This window comes from Aythya fuligula, chromosome 23, assembly GCF_009819795.1.
Source record: "Aythya fuligula isolate bAytFul2 chromosome 23, bAytFul2.pri, whole genome shotgun sequence".
NCBI lineage: Eukaryota > Metazoa > Chordata > Aves > Anseriformes > Anatidae > Aythya > Aythya fuligula.
In genome coordinates, this window is record NC_045581.1 from 5315965 (window position 1) to 5329326 (window position 13362).

At 42.3% G+C, this 13362-nt stretch overlaps 1 protein-coding gene across 1 annotated transcript; it reads left to right on the top strand.

Moving 5' to 3' along the window:
• Positions 1-1656: 1656 nt before the first annotated feature.
• PSMB2 (proteasome 20S subunit beta 2) lies at positions 1657-12870 on the top strand. Its single transcript, XM_032202390.1, has 6 exons — positions 1657-1806; positions 3536-3658; positions 4095-4165; positions 9984-10146; positions 11681-11730; positions 12640-12870. The coding sequence occupies exons 1-6, from the start codon at positions 1716-1718 to the stop codon at positions 12745-12747; spliced, it is 606 nt and encodes a 201-aa protein (XP_032058281.1). The 5' UTR covers positions 1657-1715; the 3' UTR covers positions 12748-12870.
• Positions 12871-13362: the final 492 nt, after the last annotated feature.

The following is a 13362-nucleotide window of genomic DNA, read 5'->3' on the forward strand; positions in this document are numbered from 1 at the left end:
GAAGCTACTGGGTGCTGCACAGCCACCTAAGACAAGACTTATATATTTATTTCTTTTTTTGCACTGAGGAATTAATATAGATTGGGAGGGGGGAAAAATAAAAGAAGGAAAGAGCAGAGGATAGCATTTGCTGACCAGCAGCTGTCAGAACCCTTGTCCAGCCAGGGGATGAAATGGAGATACCACCCAAGATCCCTGAGCTGAACTCACGGAGGACTTCTGAAGCCACCAACGGATCAGAAAAGCAGCAGGCACAGCTGCAGCTCGGGAGTTTTCCCTTGGTGTTTGGCACGGACACGTCAGGGAAAAGAAAAAAAGCCTGTATTGGCTTGGTAGGTGAGTCAGGCTAGGGCTTGCCCGTGTGGCTGCAGGGGATTTTGCGTGGGCTGGGGCTGGCAGCAGGAACCAGACAGGCTGAACGCGCTCTCGGTTATCGGCTGTGCAGCACCCGGTACTCGCTGCCGACCGCAGCGGGAGCCGCAGGGAGCCCACGCTGGGGCTCGGGCTTGGCTCCACGCTTGGCACCGCTTGGCCGTTCCTGACACAGAAAGATGGGCAGCGAATAAATCACTCCCTCGCTGCTGGAAGGATTTCACCATCTTTCTTCACAGTTCAGTTCCCTTTGAGTACGCAGATCAGAGGCTGCAGGAGTGCCAGCCTTTTATTTCCGAAAGAATTTGTGCCCAAGGAACTGTTGCCTCACAGGGCAGGGTTTGGAGTGTTTTCCTTTCCTACTGGACCTCCACAGAGCTTCAATATTAAGCAGAGCCCTCTGCTCTAGCAGACACACGAGGCAAGCCAGCTTGGTTTTATTCCACAAAGCGTGCAAGGCAGAAGCAGGACGTGCATTTACAGATGTTTTCTATGCTTCTCCTTTGAGCCATTGCCATGGAAATTTGCTCTGTAACAGCGAACAAGGCACATTTTGGCCGGCAGTGGTACCACAGACCCCTATTCATCAGATTTTTGTCCCAAACCCAAAATCCAGCACATGTGCTTGAGGGGAATGCCAGATTTCCCCCCAAACCTCCATCACCCCTAGGGTGCATGACCACCACGAGACCCTGTGAGTCTCTCCTGAGTGGCGCCAGCCCTGCAACAGGGGCAGGGGCCATAAAAATGGGGGCAAGGGCTACAAAATGGGGTAAAGGCTATAAGAAGGGGGCTGGGACTACAAAACACGGGGCAAAGGCTAAAAAAAGGGGGCAAGGGCTACAAAAAAGGGGATAGGGAATATAAAAAGGGGATAGGGAATACAAAAAAGGGGATAGGGAATACAAAAAAGAGGGCAGAGGCTACAAAAGCAGAACAGGGGCTACAAAAAAGGGGTCAGAAGTTATAAAAAATGGGGCAGGGGCTACATAAAACGGGACAGAGGCTACCCAAAGTGGAGCAGGGCCTACAATAAAGGGACAGACGCCTTAAAACGGGGCAGGAGCTACAAAAAAACGGGGTAAATACTACAAAAACGGGCCAGAAGCGATAAAAAACAAACGGGCTAAGTGCCCACCCTCCGGCCCCGCTCCCCTCAGGCGGCGCGCGCACCATGTGACCAATACCCCCCCCCACACTCCTCCACAGGCGCCTGTGGAGGGCGGTGACGTCATCGCGCTGCGCCGGCGCGTGCGCAGTGAGAGGCGGCGGCGTGAGGAGGAGGAGGAGGCGGCGGCGGCGGCGGCGCTGAGCTGTGTCACGGCGGGGCCGGAGGGGCGGCCATGGAGTACCTGATCGGCATCCAGGGCCCTGACTACGTCCTGGTGGCCGCGGACACGGTGGCGGCCTCCAGCATCGTTCAGATGAAGCACGGTGAGCGGCGAGGCCCGGTACCGGGGGGAGGCCGCAGTCGGGGCCCGGCCCGGCCTCGCCTCGGGGGGGGGGGGGGGGGGGCGCGGTGGGGCTGGGTCTGGGGAGAGCCCCCGGGGGGCTGAGGTCCTGTGAGGGGTTTGTGCTTTGTGATGAGTTAACTGAGCGGTCACGTTAATTTGCGGTTCGGGGAGGTGTTAGCTCGTTATGCCAGGCCTTGTCCTGTGCCGCTGTAGTGCTGCGGGGGGGGGTTCTGAAGGAATAAGCGGGGTGGAGTTAGTGCTTGGTGCTAGCTGTGCCCCTGGTAAAAGGTATTTCATGAAAAAAATTAAAAACTGGGAGTAAAGGCACTGTGGGATTCATAGCATGAGGTATATGAGCCACTAACATCTTGTTTTCTTCTTTACATAGAGAAAGAAATCTGGGGGTTTCTCAAGCCCTTGAAATTCAGGAAAATGATTTTTTCTGCTTCTGTTTATTGCAGTCCCAATAAGCTGGGCTAGAAGCATGGTTTTAAGGTGCAGTGACCTTAATACAAACACAGTGTTTTAGAAGCACTGTTTTTAAAAAAAAAAAGTGCTAAACTGTAATAATGATAAACTTTCTCTTAAATCTTCAGTGTTAGAGTTAGCAGTGCCTTTACCCATAACTGTATTTTACTTTGGGTCTGTAGAATTAAATTGGAGTAGTAAATAGATTGCAAGGACTGATTGCCCAGACTCTGGAGATAAGCAGGTTCTGCGCAGTCGTTAGGTACTTCAGGATCCCCTCGAATCACATCAGAGGATTGTGACACCGCCTGTGTATCTTGCAGCAGGGATTATTCAGCAGTATTTAGTAAACTGAAACCGAAAGGGAAGCTCAGGCATGGAGACGCAGTGATGTTCCCTAGAACTAACTGGTACAGAGCAGTGCTTTTCCTCGCATGCCAACTGTCTCATCAGAGCAGTAGCCTCTTAATGAGGTGAGGCCACGGTGCTAGAGTGAGTGCAGAATGGGCTTCGGTGGTGTTGTCATGACAACTTGGATTTCCTGTAGTACACTCTGGCAAGTTGTTGAAACTGCAGTTAAAAGTCTAGCTTACTGTTCCTTACGTTCCAGTTATTTGTGGACTGTCTTATAATTTGTAATCAGTGTTTACATGTGGTGATTTTGTCAAAAGCAATGACAAACAGAAACTTTTTAGCTTCATTCATGTAAATAGCTGTTTTTTTGAACAATTCTTGATATCAGAAGGAAAGGATGGAATTTGGTTCTGGATTCTCTAGTATTGTTTTGTGTTGTGCTGATAATTTAGTGTTTTTTTTTCTTTATGCGGTATATTTAGATAAAATCGAATGGTCACTGAAGCAGAGTTCTTATTCCTGAGTCAGAGAGGTACCATGTATAATGTTGAATTTCATCTGAACACAATATTTTGTGTGAAGTTTGTCATTTTTTTGTGACAAAGATCATACGTTTCTGCAATGTCTCCCTTCTGAAGGAAGCACTTCAGAAAAAATTCATTTTTATTTCTCTCAGTGATGTGCTTAACAGGCCTGGTGTACTACACCATCAACTGTGAGAAGCTGAGTGCTAGTGTCTGCTCGGGAAGACTTTTTTGGTAGTTTCAGGACATAGCTGAGTTCTCAGTCTGTGACTTATGTGTTTTTTGTGAAAGAAATCACTGTGCTATTAGCAAAATAATTCTTTCTTATGACCATGGCTCTTGATGTTGTTTTTCTTTACCTAGACCATGACAAAATGTTTAAGATGAGCGAAAAGATCTTACTCCTGTGTGTTGGGGAGGCTGGAGACACTGTACAGTTTGCAGAATACATCCAGAAAAATGTTCAGCTCTACAAAATGCGAAATGGTAAGTGAAAGATAACAGTGATTCACCGAGGGTTGGGAAGCAGAGAGTTAATGATGGGTGTAGCTTAGTCGAATGTTTGGGGGAAACTTCTGTTCTCAAAGCTTCTCTAGTTGTAAGGATTTCTGTACTTTAAGTGTTAAGTAAATGTGGTAATAAAGCAGGATGAAGTAAAGTTTGGAATATATTACATCAGACATGAAGTTTTTCCAAGCTGTACTAGCCTATTTGTTATATAAATAAAAGACAATAATAGTTCAAGTAAAATATTTCCCTTGATGTCTGTGGTGTGATAACTGTCCCTGGTTTTCCTGATATACCTGGCTGAAAAATTCAGGCTATGTACCTGTGGGGTATTTTACTTTTTTGGAGCTGTTTTATTTTAGTGTGATAATGAATGTGGGTTTGCCCTGTTACCAAATACACGCTTCTTCTGCAGGTTATGAACTGTCTCCTACTGCAGCTGCAAATTTTACACGACGAAACCTAGCTGACTATCTTCGAAGTCGAGTGAGTAATAGCTGAAAGAGCTTGGCAGAGGCTTACAGGGGAAAGCTTCTATTTTTAAGTAATGGAGTCTGATGAAAAGGTGCCGGCTTCTGTCTTTACTGGTGAAGCTGCTTTGAAGTGATATGTTTTTATTAAAATCTAAATTGCTTATTCAAAAAAGTTATCACATACCAATAAGTGTTACAACTTTAGTCTTGGAATTCCAGCTTTGGGTCCAGTAAACATTTTGTCGCAAACACTGCAGACAGCTAAGTCAACTAAGCCTTTTTAACACTGAGATTAGTTTTTATGCAAATGCACTGGATCCGTTTAATCTTATTGGAAAATGATTTAATACAGCAAAGCTGTTTGATGTACTTAGCAAAATAAGTCCCTTTTGTAAACAGAAACATGAGGCTTTCAGTAAAAGAAATCCAAGTTGGAGCTGTATTTTTTCAAGTTACCAAACTGCAATGACTGCTTTTTTTTTTCTTCATGGTAATTGCTCAAAGTACTGCTAATAAATGCATCCCACAAGTCACTTCCCAGCTGTCATGCTGGGATACCCTTTGAAGCATAGTGGAGAAGTCAGGACTTCTGTTTGTCTCTCATCTTGGCTGGATACAAGGTAGTATCCATGGACTTTTGCTTTCCAGGCTGGATAAATGTGTATAATGCGTGGTTAAATAAAACTGTTTCTTCCCCAGGAAAAAGGACTTGATTCTTTTTGTAAAATCCTGGGATGTTTTCAGGAGGGGCAAACAGACTTGTAAAGATCCAAGGTTAGGAATTGCTTCATTAGCATTCTTCCCAACACATCATACAAATCAAAACAAGAGCAAAGAGGATGTTGACAGTGAAGTTGAACAAATCTGTCAGGGATTGGACAGGTGATAATAGTTTGTTCCAACGGTATACATCACAGGCCCGAAATCATGTTTTACAGTAGCACGTGCAGGCCAGTATCAACCTCAGAGTTGTGTTGCTGGGAATTACACGTGTGTGGAGTGAGGTAAAGACCGTTCCTGAAGATCTCATAATCCACAGGAACAACCTAATGTCACTGTTCTCATATCTGACGTGGATGACAACCAAATGCAGCGGGTTTTCAAATTAATGAAGTTTGTGTAGAGCGAGTCAGTGAAATAATAGTGCTGAGGATTATTTAGGATATAAAATACCCCTAACAGGAGTAATGTAACGGGCTTTTTGGCAAGCTTGCCTGGCATGATGTGGTACTGTCTTTTCTGCCTTGTCCCCTGAGGCCTGATCCTCCCTGTGTCTCCCCTGCTTCCTGAGCCCACGCTTGCCTTCCAGCTCACCTGCTCCAGATGGGCAGCACAGTGGGGAGGACACTGGCACAGGCAGATGTGTTTATTTACCGGAGACAAAACGTTGTGCTGTTGCAGATGGCAGTGCCCTGGAGCAAGTGGTGCACTCTGACACTACTGTCACACTACAGCGATCTCTGCGCTGCAGGGAGAGCTCCTTTTCTTTAAACATAGCACATCGTGGTTTGTTTGTGGATTTAGAGCTTGATGATACAAACCTTGCCATCAGATTTTTTTTTCCCTGTGGATTATCTTACCTTTTTTACTCTAATTTGTGGATTGCAAGGATTAACGCTAGCTCTCCCTATCTATTTAAATTGCGTGTTGGATTCCTGGAGGCTATTAATTATGTGGTTGATAAAAACTTACAGGTGAAACTTGCCACCAGCTCCTGTTAGGAGCAGGAAAACAAGTTTAGAAGTAGAGAGTCTTATGGGGAAAAGGCACTTGGTTTGTTGCTGTATTGCCATCTTGCCATGTAGAGCAGTCCGTTATGAAGGGCTAGAAGGTACGTGAAGGGGACTGGCCATACTGAAACAGAAACTTTTAAGGCATTATAAAATTGTCATGGCCCAGCCCAAAACAGGGTTTGTTCTGCACTGTTAACCACCGTCTGAGTTCACACAGTCAGTGGCTTTGCTTGTGAGCCCTGTGTGCTGAGGAGAAACAGGGCTTTGGATTGGCATGAAAAATCAATGGGGAAAACAAATAGTGTTAGCCAGCTGGTACAGGAAGACATCTGTGAAATACTATATTTAAATTGTAATTAGAATGGTTTCAAAATTTATCAATATGGTTGCAGCTTCAGCAAGGCATGCAAACATAGAGCTGTTGCCAGAGTATAAATATGTGATGAGGTCAATAAAATGCTGGCTTCTTTCTGTTCAAATTGACAACGACCTTTCTCTGTTCTGAGGACGTTACTTTAGGTACCAGGCATGTCTCAGACCTGTGGTGTGCTTGCTAGGACTGGAGAGTTCAGCCTTAGTGCAATTTCATCAATTTGGGCTGTGCTAAGCTTTAGGATTTACCGTTCAGGCAAGTAAAACTTGATCTGCCAGGCACGATGAGTTCAGTTTGAAGTTTCTGAACGCCTGCCAAGATTGGGACAGACCGTGTGGATCAGACTGAGTGCTGCTTGTGTCCTGGGGATGGCTTTCCTTTTTGGCATTCACATGTAATGAGGTTGGGCTTGTAACTTAAGGCTGTTACCTTACTGTGCTCTTTTCTTTTACTAAATAGCCAGCGTGTTTTTTCAGAACACTTCTTTAAAGCGTGGGTTTATTCTCCAAAATAGTGTCTGAAAAGAATCTGACCTCAATTTATATCTTTTAAACGGGGCAAACCAAGAAACTGCCTTGCAGACAGTTGGCTTTTGAATAGGTGAGTGGTGCTATAGTTCCTCTTCCCTGTTGCCTTCTCCAGCATCATGCTTGATTCACCTGATGGATCAAGTGCCAGCGTTTGAACATTCAACATATTACAGAGTGTGCGGGGGGGGGGAATAGGAAAAACACCCTCCTGCCCCCCATACCCTTTAAAGTTCAGCTTCTCGTTGTGTTGTGATGCTATGTTTAATTATAGGTGACAGAGGCTGGCCTGAGTCCAAAGGAAGACTGTCAGTTCCTCTCTCCTTGTCCACGCTTGGCAGGATGCTTCCTCACGCCCACCTTTCTCCCCCTTGCTGTGACTTTGGCTTCCGCCAGATGTCACACCGCTGCTTGTCACCGCCCAGCCTCCCGTTGCTGATCTTGTTGTTTGAGTGTATTTATCACAACTGTGCTCTTCAGCTGTAAATTCTGAAGAATTTCACACATCCCTTAATTGCTGTAGTTATTTTAAATCAAACAGCATAAAGTGCAAAGCTACTTGCAATGAGAAATATTGCCTGTAATACAGCGGCGAGTTTGGGGGGAGAAAAAAAAATGAATCTCTTGTGGAGTGATAGCCCATCTGATGAGTTTGGTGGCCCTTTAATCACAGCAGCCCTCGTTAGAGCCTGCATCTCACTACACTCTGAGGATAAGTGTCAGTGTCTGAGGGTATGAGTCAGTCCTCTTGTGTAAACCCAACTGAAAAGTTTGAGGTGTACAATACCAGTCCTGGCACGCAGGATGCAGTGAAAGTTTTCTTTGTGGTCTTTGTTTCCCCTTGTTCTCACTGGGACTGATGGGTGTTAGGGATTTGGGATGTTAAATGCTGCAATGCTAGTGTTACCATTTTCATGGCAAATGCCCTCTGCTTCCTTTGGCAGATTTTTTTTTCCTGGCTAAAGATGCAGCCAGCTACAGGGAAACAACGAAGTTGAAGGCTTTAGGACTTGCCACGCAGCCTGAGGCATTACAGGAGTAGCATTTTTCTGTAACGGGCTATTGCCTTTTGCTTCAGGTACCATAGTTACTAAGATGCTGGGAGACTAACAGGGTTAGTTCTCAAGTTGGAAAACCTGCACAATTTTCATGTTTCTAGGAAGCTGCCTTGGCTCAGAAGCGTTGTAGCCTGGATGTTCCTTTAGATTCTGACCTTGAATTTGCTCCGTTGGAACAAGTCTTGGTGTACATGAATTCTGCCAGTAAATGGAGATTGTGGTGGTCTGGGCAAAGGGGAAATGCTGTTATCTATATTAACTATTATTTGAAGGGAGACTTTTTGCACTAGTGATAAATGTTAACCCGCCCCCCCCCCCAAGTGAATTACTCCTTTACATTAAGTGCCTGTTAGAGGTGCTGAAGTTGTCTCTCTGAAACTTTGAGTTAATCCTATATTAACATATCAAATTGCCTGTGATTTTCAATTGCAATCATGGCATCAGTAAATAGATTATGTTTATCTTCTAGAGTTTAGATCCTGCCTTTCCTGAATAAGAGGATGATAGGGTGACACTTTATTTGCATTTAAGAAGTTCTCATAGCCTGTTAGTGGGAGAACTCAAGACTGAAAAATAGCTTACAGATTTCAGTCTGTATAACACCACTTGTTTATTGTTGAGTACCAGTGTTGGTAATTCAGTCACACAGTAATTTGAGTGATCTTGTGTCATGTGTCATGGCTTTTAAAGATCAACTTGTGATATTTGAGAATAAATGAAATACAGACTAATTAAATGAATACAGCTGCGTAGTAACTTGGTTTCAAATATGCTGAAATGCTTTGAAGATTAATCACACAATTTAGTGACATGTCTGGTAGAACTGTAACACTGTAACCTGCTTTATTTTTTATCTGGTGAAAGTCAAAATACAGTATCTTGTGGTTTTTGAGTGGAAATTCGCTATGCTTACTATCAAAATGACCTTATTCCTCTGCAAAAGCTAATGTTTTGGCTTTATACTGAAATCATCTGCTTGTTCTAATAATGTCCTAATTTTGTTGCTTTGTTGGTCCAGATTTTTGAGCATTTTGAGAGATATCATGTTACTATAATTAATAAGAAATATATAAAAATATGGGAAATACCAGCATTGTATAAAGGTAGTTTTTGAAAAGGTATAAGGCTCATAAAAATCTGGAATTTACATTTAAAAATAATACAATATATACATGCCTCGTGATCTTAAAGTGTTTGTATTGGAAGACATGGGGACACCTGCTTTATCCATTATGGTAAAACACAGTAAGCCTAAAACATGAAGAAAACTGCTCAGGAATTGCTAAGCTTGCAAGTAAAGAACAATAAAAAGGCATGATTACATTAATGCAGTTCCGTGGTCTTTTGGGGTTAGAGAGAGCTATTTACTAATGTTACCTGATAGGGTGTTGCTGAAGTCATAAATAAGAATCAGAAGAGAGAATCTGAAGCAGACTGAATTTCTAGTGTAAAAAGTAAACAGTTTCCAACTAAACAAAAAGCTGTTGCTAAAGTAATGTTGTCGTATCTTAAGAGTCAGTTTTAAATGGAAAGGAACCAGTTCCTTAGATCTTCATGTGATCAGCTGAGCCAAATAGTAAAGATTAAATTTGGTACATGCAGTAAAAACCTAACTGCCAATTAACAAGACAGGGTAACACTGTATACAGCTGTTCACGCTGCACTGTATATGAGCTTTCATGTGCTAAAATGGTCAATGGTTAACAGTAGTGTGACTGAGAAAAGAGCATATTAAATTAACAAAGAAGTTCTTATAAAGCGCAGAATGTTCGTGTTGTGCTGCCATGCAGACAGTAAAAATTCTCAAGTTTTATGTTCAGATGAAAGAATCTTATGTGGAGACATAATTAAAGTTTTCATTTTAAGTTTGAATGTGCCATGAAAGCTTTTTTAAAAAAAAAAAAAAAAAGTCAGGGGAGTGGTACAGTTTTTGCTTCTGCATTCCATGTTACCAAAAGATTTGATTTGCTTTTAGATAGAAGCCCGGCATCTCCTGCAGACAGTGTTGATGTAGCTGCTAGCCATTTTATCACAAAGAATTGTGAAACAGCTATGTTGCAATTCTGGATATGGCATGGGTAATTAAGATTCAAAGACTTGTGTGTGTCTGCTTTAATGAAAACCTTGTTCCTGGTTGTAGACCCCTTACCATGTCAACCTTCTCCTGGCTGGCTATGACGACCATGAAGGTCCTGCCCTTTATTACATGGATTATCTGGCAGCTCTGGCTAAAGCTCCTTTTGCAGCACACGGATATGGTGCGTTCCTCACCCTCAGCATCCTCGACCGCTATTACAAGCCAGGTAAGTGGAGCCTGTGGAGAAGAAAATTCTCCTGTTGCTGATGAATAACGCAAAGGTTTGAAGTGTGAGTTTGACATTTGCTGAGTCAGGTGGTCCCGCACAATTGCTGTGGTGCTGCGGATTTGAACTTGACTTTGTTAGACTAAATGCAGCTTTAAAGATTGCCTTCTGTTTTTGCTGAAATGGTAATGTGAAACTGGACAACTCCTTGGTGTTTTCCTGTTCGAAGCATAACAGACTGGAAGCGAAGGAAGTTCCAATTTATTCTAGAACATGACTAGACTTTCCTGGACCGCTTGCTGCTAGTAGTCTGGTTTTAATAAATAGCAATTTGATAACTTTATCTTCTACTTGCTTGTCTGTACCTATGATAAAGATTTTCCCAGAGTATCAATCTTCAAAGTGCAGTCCCAGATCTTTTTGCTTCGTATCTTGAATTGGATATATCTGTTAATGCACAGATATCAGTGTATCTGTATGATACATAAAAAATATACAGGTGAAAAGTTATTTCTTCCTAGGAAGATTACCTCACAGCTCTGAAGCATTGATGAAGATCAATTGGTTTGTTTTACAGTTTTATCCATGTGGCAGCTGTTGGTCATAATTCCTGTATATTTGTAACTGTCTGAAGTCTTAATTTTACAATTGTGATCCAGTTCTTACATTGCCAAAGAATAAACGTGGCTCCATCCCCATTTTGCAGAAGAGGAAATGTACTAAGCTGGGACTATGGTTAATCTGACATCTTTGGCTTTAGCCACAAAACTGCTTTACTCCTTACTGTGTGCAAAGCCGAGTTTAATTTCACAGCAAAGACATTTACTTAGTAATCCTTTCATCTATCCACTGCAAGAAAAGAAGCTATGAACTGGCAGCTTTATTTTAATGGGAGTTCTTCCTGAACAATGAATGTGGGTCTGGAACAAACTTTAGAAATAAATTTTGAGATCCACAGAGCTTAACTGCCTCCTAGCCATGTCTCTAGAAAATGATAGTACTTCATTTTTACAACTTTTTTGTGAAAACAAAAGCAGTGAACCGCAATAGGTTGTCATGGCTTGCCATCCTTACCCAGTGCTGGCTTTTTTATCCTAATGTGTGAGAATAGCAGGGGCATCACACACGTGCCTTTCCCATTATTAAAACTAATACCCAGCAGGGAACGTAGCACCAAAACCGATCTCCGCCTACTGTCACTGACTTGCAGCCGGCTGTGGACAGATGGAGCTGATTTAAAACTGTAATAAACTCAAGGAGAGAGAGACGGCTGGACTTCTCCAAAGCCCGGTCCCTGGCCATGGGAGGCAAAATTCCGTCATGCTTCCCATTCAGTGTAACAAATTGATTCTCAATGGCTTGTTGCAGCGTGAGTGCTTCAGCGCAGGACGTCCTCAGTACATCTGGAAATTGTTTTCTGTGAGCTGGGAAGTAGAGTTTTTGGTGCTCAGCTGAAAAGTTGTTTAAATTTAATAAAGTTTCTGGTGAGAGAGATGGCCTCTAATTAAATCAATCTGTGGATGTTTTGTTTCAGGTATCACACGTGAGGAAGCTGTGGAGCTCCTAAAGAAATGTCTAGAGGAGGTGAGTTGCCAAACTTGGGCCCTTGTGAACCCGAGAAAGGAATGTTTGTTTGCATTCATTTGCTGATATTTTCCTGTTCTTGTCGCATTTTTGGCTGTCTTTGCCGGAAGGGATAATAAATGCATATTGACCAGATGTAGAATAGCTACTGAGGAAAAGGATTTGTGGGTGCTTGCATTGTCTTAGCATGGTTCGCATCCTCCAGAACATAAACTTTAAGCTTAATTGCTTTCTTTACTTCTGCTTCTTTCATGCTTAGCATAATATTGATACAGACTGTCTTTGACTTTCTTTTATGTTGCTTCTGAATGTAATGCAAGCATCCCTCTGTTACTTGTATTACACTTAACTAGTAGATACTTCCAAGTGTACTTCTCTTCCAGCTTGTGAAGTGATATCTAAGTCTAATTGGGGTGAAGATTTGACCTTAAAGTTCATAATCAATTTTAATGTAAACATACCCTTTCAGACTCCAAGGCTTTTATTGTAGGAAAACATTCTCTGTCCTTGTCTTTGAATTTAATATAATTGGGAAGAAAGTTCTAGGGAAACATTACAAAGAAGTATTCTAAAGAGGTTCTGTTTAAAGTATCTTTTTGATACATACCCTGTGCCTGAAGTTGTAGCCCACTCTGTTTGTCTTCCTCCTTAAATGCCTGTTGTGTTAAAAGACCTTTGTATTTTGTACCTCTAGCCTAGACTGGTCTAACAGGGCTAGTATTATAACAGAAACTTGTACTAAACACTTCCTGAGTTGTGAAAAACACCTTAGTTCAGGTCACCAGGACTGTTAGAAACAAGAACCAGGATGGAGATTTTGATGAGCAACAGCATATTCCTTAAATTATGCTCTCCTCTTTTAAGCTTTGAATGAATCTCATCTCCTTTGTCTTTTTGTCTTTTGAACAGCTTAAGAAACGCTTCATCTTAAACCTGACCTCTTTCAATGCCCGGTTCATTGACAAAGATGGCATCCATGAAGTAGACAATATACTCCTTCCAAAAGCAACGTCCTAACCCCTGAGATCTTCCTTCAGCAGTCTTCTTTTTATGTTCGGTTTTGTTTTTAATATTAATTTGAAGCACCCAAGTCATGTACTATGCTGGGAGATTGAATAAAGATTGACATTTATGTAGCCAGTTCCATCTTTTGATTTCACTTTGATTCCACTGGTCCTTCATGAGAGTATTTAAGTAAATCCTTCTGCAATGAAGATGAAACATGATTTATTGGTAATGGTGGCATGTTCAGATTACTTTCTTTGCTATTCTGAGATTTTTTTTTTACTTCCCCCTCTTGAGTTTTCTTACGGGTGGGGAAAGCTAGTATTATATTTTTCTAGAAGAGAACTTGCTGTCATCTGTTCTCACACTGGGTATTAAAGCTCAGCAAACAGCAGACAAGTGCTGTATGCTAAGCATAGCAACATCTATTTCATCTTTCCAAAGACTTCGCTACTGTTTGCGTTATAAAAATCTGATTTTCAAAGACTAAACTTTGCTTTTGTTATTCTTGGTTTCAATCTAATCCAAGTGGAAAGAAAGGTTGTTAATAAATAGAATGGATTTAAAGATACGAGTGTCACTTCTTACTCATGTGGCCATAGTTCTGTTACTGGGAAAATATTCTCC

Bases quoted from the DNA above. Each gene is read 5' to 3' on its own strand.
- PSMB2 (XM_032202390.1), top strand. From the start codon at position 1,716: ATGGAGTACCTGATCGGCATCCAGGGCCCTGACTACGTCCTGGTGGCC. The intron at 3,659-4,094 runs GTAAGTGAAAGA...CTTCTTCTGCAG, and splicing joins GCTCTACAAAATGCGAAATG to GTTATGAACTGTCTCCTACT. The intron at 4,166-9,983 runs GTGAGTAATAGC...TCCTGGTTGTAG, and splicing joins CTGACTATCTTCGAAGTCGA to ACCCCTTACCATGTCAACCT.